At 52.3% G+C, this 6,744-nt stretch overlaps 3 protein-coding genes and 1 non-coding gene across 4 annotated transcripts; all 4 read right to left on the bottom strand.

The window, feature by feature from the left end:
• Positions 1 to 415: 415 nt before the first annotated feature.
• On the bottom strand, positions 416 to 827 carry CHGG_00317 (uncharacterized protein; the record flags this gene model as incomplete). The annotated part of the gene is made up of 2 exons (XM_001219537.1): positions 416 to 609; positions 716 to 827. The coding sequence occupies 2 exons, from the start codon at positions 825 to 827 to the stop codon at positions 416 to 418; spliced, it is 306 nt and encodes a 101-aa protein (XP_001219538.1).
• Positions 491 to 599, bottom strand: CHGG_11130. Its single transcript has one exon. It is a non-coding gene; the product is annotated as a tRNA-Arg (tRNA).
• A 1,103-nt stretch (positions 828 to 1,930) lies between the features above and the next one.
• On the bottom strand, positions 1,931 to 5,252 carry CHGG_00316 (uncharacterized protein; the record flags this gene model as incomplete). Its single annotated transcript, XM_001219536.1, has 4 exons — positions 1,931 to 2,776; positions 3,042 to 3,065; positions 3,377 to 3,832; positions 3,885 to 5,252. The coding sequence occupies 4 exons, from the start codon at positions 5,250 to 5,252 to the stop codon at positions 1,931 to 1,933; spliced, it is 2,694 nt and encodes an 897-aa protein (XP_001219537.1).
• Positions 5,253 to 5,751: 499 nt separating this feature from the next.
• Positions 5,752 to 6,178, bottom strand: CHGG_00315 (uncharacterized protein; the record flags this gene model as incomplete). The annotated part of the gene is made up of 3 exons (XM_001219535.1): positions 5,752 to 5,949; positions 6,020 to 6,089; positions 6,162 to 6,178. The coding sequence occupies 3 exons, from the start codon at positions 6,176 to 6,178 to the stop codon at positions 5,752 to 5,754; spliced, it is 285 nt and encodes a 94-aa protein (XP_001219536.1).
• Between the last annotated feature and the right edge of the window lie 566 nt (positions 6,179 to 6,744).

The following is a 6,744-nucleotide window of genomic DNA, read 5'->3' as shown; positions in this document are numbered from 1 at the left end:
CCTGGCTCTGAAGGAGACTCAGATAACACAAGCATATTTCTCTCTGGGTAAAAAGCAATGACCAGCTAGACAAGGTCAAAACTTCGCAATGTTTTCGATGATGGTAAACTTGAGCGGATAATCGTTGCCTTGGCGGTGGACTGCCCAACTTTCGCGTTTGACGTAAATTACCACATCCGTAAATTTTTAGGTATTGCCCATTTCTCGGCGATGTTTCATTGCTTTTAAAAGAGCCCAGGGCGTTGTAGGGCGCAATTTGAGCGCCATATGTAACGCATGTATCATGTTGAAACGGTGGGCGGGGGAGGGGGGTCAAAAAAGGGGCAAAGTTAATAAGGGGACCTCGACGACGCTTTTAGGTCGAACTTGGAATCCCGTGATTACTTGAAAGCTTTTCGGAGGCAGCTAGGCGGATTTAAAAGTAGAGAAAGCATGGAACAAAAAGAAACGCCCTGCAAAAGGTAAATTGCGGCCCTGTGGCCAGTTCTCTCGATCCACCCAGGGGTCGAACCTGGAACCTCCTGATTACTTGATCGTCTCCTGGGATGTCCCAGAACTTGGAGTCGTAGTCAGACGCTCTGCCATTGAGCCAGCGGACCTTGTTGGAGACTGTGGTACAAGTATTTGGTTATTATTCGATGGTGTGAGTTCGGACGAATCGAATGGGTGCGGTTAAGTTGGCGGTTAAAATCTGGACGAGTCAGACAGGAGTGACCGTGCCCGCTGCGCGCGGGCACGCCAAAGGAGCCTGGAGGAACTTGCCGGCTGCAGGTAGGCCCCATAGCGGAGTCAACGATGTAATTGTTAAAGGCGGAAGAAGAAGCCATCTTGACTGCAATGGAATTATAAACAGTATCAGGAGATGATTGTAGTTTAGGTCAGAAAACCGGGATGGAAAGAACGTATCGAGTTCCTTGGATTGGGAAATGGAGCACCGCGGTGTAAAAAAGGTGGCCTCTAGCACCGGTTTGACCTCATCGCCGATGTATGACGCCGCATTCTTGAGTCTCCAGTAAGCTATATCGTCATCTAGGGGCTTCAGTAATCAGATCCCGTAAAGATTAACCTCTGTGGCGTAATCTCACAGAGCTGATAGGTTCCGTGTATTTTGTGCGTCAAAGAAGCAATTTGCTTCGCTACCCTTCGTCACGGAGACGACCATCGAGCCGTAGGCCTTGCTTGTATCCTTCCTGCTGAGCCAGGCAATCTTGGCAATGTTGACGTTGTTCTCTGTAGTCGTGGTTCCAGGAATGGGACGCCATGGCCGAATCAGTGCAGGCCATTGAAGCAGCTGACGAAGAAGCGGTTGCGTCGCTCTAGTAGTAATAGTCAACCCATAATAGGTGTCGACCCTGAACACCTCATTTTCGCCACTTTTTAACAGAAATCCGATTTCTTGGTTCGTGATTGTCGAGGATTGCGCGACGGAGGCACGCAAAGGCACAAGCGAAGCAGCGAGTCACAGGGGCCCTGATGCCAAAGTGCGGGTAAGCGGCTTTTTTCCAGCGATTTGATTGGGCCAGAACAAAGCAACAACGGTCCGTGCACCTCCACCGCCAAGACCAACTGCGAAATGCCAATTAGAGGAAGCAAAATGCAGATGACGCCAGAATTCGAGATGCTATCGAGAGAAGTCGAAAAGGAGAAAAAAACCAAAATTCTACAGTGAGAAGAAGTCGACAGTGCAGGTTATTATTATTATTATTATTATTTCTCTTATCACGCTAGGTACTAAGTACATGCGGTCCCTCAGCGATTAACTCGGTAGGAAAAACCATGCCTAAGCTGGATGAAAACCTCCGCACCTCCGCTGCGGCCTTGCCGCTACCCCGTGGATCCATCTCCTCGAAAGGGCTCACCCACCTTCCGAGGTCAAAGTAACGAAATAGATAAAATGAGTCGTAACCTCTGTTCCATCGATGCCCTTCTGCTACTCCGCTTCGGCCCCGCCGCGGGCCTCTTCGTTGTTCTCATTTTCCAGCTCTACCGCCAGCCGGAACTCGTTCAGCCTCCCCAGCCCAAGCACCCACCCCACCACTATGGCAGCCTTCTCCACGTCATCTAGCCACTCCAGTAGCTCTGCGCCGTCGTCTGGCCAGGGATGAGGTTTATCTGCGGCTCCGTTGCATTCGAGTACGAGGTGTTCGAATGTCTCGCGCGCCATACCGCAGCGGCATACCGGCGTTACTACCTCGGGGACCCTCCTAGTAAAGAGGAACCCTCGAAGCCCAATCTTCCCGGTCCTCGCTTGCACTAGGAGAGTACTCTTCGCCTTCGATAGCTCCCAGGCTGGGTCCCTCGACCGGTGTCGGTTCATGATAGAGGCGTCGAACCGCGCGGTCGCATCGGCCGGTTCGAGGGCCCGCCCCGGGTTCCTAGCGACCACCCTAGCTACCTCACTCTCCCATCTTCCAATCCACTCCCTTCTCATTGCCTCCTCCATCCACCTCTCGAGCTGTTTCTTGTGGTTTGGTACTGGGCCGGTTGACCCTGGCTCTAGCTCCTCCTTTTCCGGCCTCGACTCGAGGGGGGCCCACTCCTGTGCCCACCTCTTCTTCCATTCTCCTGAGCCTTTTTCCGCTGGTGCCGTTGCTATATCGTCTATCTCCCGCCGAGGTCTTCCCCTCCCCCTTCTGCGCCTCCGCCGCAGGATCGCAGCGATTGTGGCAGGGGTCTGGCGGATTAGCCTCGCCTCCTCTGATATCCTAACCCGATCCTCGAAGGCAAGGAGCCTCCTGTTGAGGTACAGGTCGATGGGTGGGCAATAGGTTTCTGTCTCCAAGAGTGCAGGTTAGAATGACACCTTTTTTGGGTTTTTTTTATGGAGAAAAAACTGGCCCGTGCTTAGAGCAGGCCATGGCATTTTCGACCTAAGGAACCTGGAGTTCCTCCAGGCACACGCACAGGCTCGCCGGGTACAGAGGTAGCCTAGCTTGGGCGTTCAGATTTCTACTTTTGTATCGACAAAGAAGCAGTTTGCCATCCAGGCACCTTGACATTCAGCTCATGGGAAGTCAGGTAGATAAAGTCAATACACCTACTTCACGCGGGTAGGGGATTTGTATCTAAATAATGCTAAACTAGTTACTTAGTTACATATCAATAGGTTGGCGGGCGGATCCATAGCAGTTTATCAGTCCTCAACGCAAGTTGCCACTCCACTTCACACAAAGATGCTCCAAACAATGCGTTTTTTGTTCGCATCAAAAATTTATGATCCCTGAGATGTCGCGTAAATCATGCATCGTAACGAATTAACAAGTGGCCATTCCTCCATCCGATCATTCTTCCGCGTGGGTTGTTGACTTTCCATTCTACCCTGGAAGAAATCAATTCATCCCCAGAGTCCCCCGTGCCTCTGGTTCTAACAAGTAACCTGATTTCCGCTCGTAGTTGATCGAACAGTTCTGATGTAGAAGTTCATCGCAGCCCAGTTTTCCGCCCGGAGGTCGGTCCTGTGGCTCTCAAGCTTCAAGTCCGCTGGCACCCTTGCTCCCCCAATGTCCGGTAGCTCCCATAACGAGAGATCAATTGGAGAGGTTGAGAGGAAGACTTTCAAAATGTCATAATATGGGTCCACCCCTGCGCTATAGTTGGCTGGGAGCGTCATCGTGACTGTTCTCTCCTTCAGCCCGCCCCCGTATCTGACGGGTGGGATCGCATCGCCAACGCCGGACGCAATGTGCTGCACCTGCCAGCGAGGACCAAGATCGAGGAGTTGGGCGTACAACGTCGAGTCGCTGTAGTTCTTGATTCTGATAACAACTTGGTTTTCGTGTAGCGTTTCGACTTCGGGATCCTGGGGGGAACGAGTCTGAACCTCTGCAGAGTTCTACATGATATTTTGGGAACGCAAAACCCGAGGTGTTTGTGAGCTCCTCCACATGCTTGAATCGGACCAAATGCTCGACCATGCGCAGATTACCCTCCACGTCTTGGGCATTCATGACGGGGAGCCGTGGGACGGGCTTCTTAGTACTGTCGAGGATGTTGATCCCTCCCTCGGTGTTCGGCTCAATAAAAAATGCAACAGATTCATTGCCATCTTTTGCGATCCAGATGTTCAGGTACGTTTGTTTCCTAATGGCATCGCGCCATTCATCCAGCTTGGGACACTCCTCGGAGACTTGAACAAGGAAGCGTTGGAGGGCCAAGCGCGTAGTTGACGTCACTGTCCATCGGGTTTCGTTACCTCTCGTGCCTAGGGCGCCGGAAACTGCCAGCTCCGAAGATAGGGGGCCGACGGTGACGGCGCGTGCTGAAGTCTCACGAGCAGCAACGCTGTCATAGTAAGGTGTTAGGACGAATTCATCGTTGACACAGCACCCGTGAACCTCGCCAACTTGCAACGATATTTTGCCATCGTCGCCAGACGGCCAGTATGCCGCAGCCCTTGGAGTCGCACCATTTGCCTCCACTGGCCGGCCAAAGAAGCGTATATTGCCGTTTCCGTACAACATCGGGGTTTGTGTGGCCAACTGGCGCATGCGCTTGAACCTGAGACAAAGGTTCGCGTAAATCTCGGAGAGTGTTTTTGACGTTGCGTTAACACCAATAAGTGACTCGTAGAGGGAGTACGTGAATGCGCTGTAGGTTGCTTGCTTCGAAGGTAGGCCTAAAGTTGCAGCTGACTCGTGCGGCCCACAGGCGGCGAGGATGGTAAACCCGGCTGGGTTTACCATCCAGTTCGGCAGCATCGTAGCGTCACGGTAGCCAAGCGGTGCCTGACAATGCCGTTCATTGCATCGGTCGTCGATATTGGCATTATTGCCGGCGGCGCCGCGCAAGGTTGCACCCGAGAAGCAGCAGTCCAAGACAAGTAGAACGGTCAAGCCCTTGTCCACCATCGCCTTGCTCAGAAGTGCTACATCCTTCCCACTCAGCATGGCCAGTTCATCGCTTGTCTCTTGGAGAAGAGCTAACTCGACGTCGCCGCCGGGGGTCCCGTTTAGGACAACCTCTTTGCCGTGCCCGGAGAAGTGGATGTACACAAACCCACCCGGCATAGCGTTTTCCGTGACATTTTCTAGCGTTTTCTTGACGTTATCTGGGGTAGGCCGCACCGGCGGCGGCTCAAGTAGCGACACAGCTTTTGGATAGCTGTTTTCCAGAATCCGTAAATCGATGGAAAGTGGCAGTTCACGAAGAACTTCTCGCATGATGTTAACGTCATGCACACAAGCTTGCATCCCATCGTCATTGACGCCAATCAGAATGGCGTAATTGTTTGGGCGTTCATCGTCTTGATTCATGGTGATTAAGGGATTCGATATGAGCGCCAGGGCATGAAAGCACAGAGGTAAGTAGATTGAACTCCAACAATGTGCCACCACAGAGTGTCAAGTCGGCCTTGGCTTGGTCAAAAGAAGGTATGATACAGAAATGGCAGAGTGGCCTACCCATGCGACCGAGCGATTATTTGTGATTACGCAGGCAGTTGCCTCACGCAACCTCATAGTACCTACGGGTAAGCAGGGATGTTGAAGACCCCATGGACCACCAATCATTTATGCCCATATGGCATCTGCGACGGCGGTATGGGGGCTTGTGTCACCGTCGCGTTTCCTGGACTCGTGTCTGACTGGCAGATGTCCGCGGACAGGAAGCGCTAGCAAGCCTCACTCTTGATCGAGCATGCCCACAGTGCATACATGTACTGAGGTAGCTACCTGCATGTATCGTTGATTTCACATATCTGTTTGACGGTACCTAGCGAGATTCCGTTTTACCCTCACCCTTGCGTTTGGACGGCTAGCCCTTGTATTCCTCCAGGCGCTCCTCTTTAACCTCAGCACCGTCCAAAACCTTTCCCCCATCCTCCGAGATGAGCGTGTACATGGTAAGCGATGAGTTCGAGCCCATATCGCCTATGTAGTAGGGGCCCCCAGTACGGAATCTGCCATCTTCTGAAAGGAGGTAAACCTTGTCCCCCGAATGGAATTTGCTTCCCTGGAACCTGCCTGTTAGCCATCCATGTTTACAGGAGGACCGAATTTCACGTGGAATAAATTCTCCGTACCCTGGCGTATTCTGTGATGATCGGTTTCTTTCCCTCATCTCCAAAGAAAATAAAATCGGGGCTCCGCCGTCTGCCAGGAGTATATTTCTTGCAGTTAGCGAGTGCATCATGGGGTCGAGATCCAAGCCTGTCAATAGCATACCCATCATACGGGTCCATGGTAACTTTGAGGGGCCGAAACAACTGCGTCTTTCGCACGGCTCTTGCAGTTCACGTTTTCAATTCACGTTCTGCTGCCTAGGATTCCGGCCGGTCTGGTTTTGTTGCTCGGGAGTGAGCTTGGTGTCAATTCCGGGCATACTCAACACCACCTCGCACTCAAAGGCCTTGTTATACATATTTTCATTGGGTGCTACCCCGCTCTCTGCACCAAGGACGGGAAGGTTGACAACTGGCCAGGAGATGCTGCCTCGCTGCGCCTAGGTTGATTGGGAGGCGAACCACGCCATGTCATGGTCGTGAAATGCAACCCAATACTGATAAGACCTGCAGCATGGACATGGTGTGGAAGAGATACGGCATCGCTTTGGAACTTGCCAGCCACACTTCCGGATCTAACACGTCAGGGGCTCTTTTTCAAGCAGGCAACGCTCACCACGTCAAGTCTTGTAAACAAGGGCATTACTATTGGTTTACCTACGGCTGCAACCAGATGAACCCAGACATCGAAATGGCGCCCGAAACGCCTAAACCCACACCATGCTGGGACCTTGGAATCCATCGCT

Source organism: Chaetomium globosum, genomic scaffold (assembly GCF_000143365.1).
Source record: "Chaetomium globosum CBS 148.51 scaffold_1 genomic scaffold, whole genome shotgun sequence".
Taxonomy (NCBI): Eukaryota; Fungi; Ascomycota; class Sordariomycetes; order Sordariales; family Chaetomiaceae; genus Chaetomium; species Chaetomium globosum.
The sequence above is the reverse complement of the archived record's forward strand: the minus strand, read 5'-3'. Positions and strand labels throughout refer to the sequence as shown.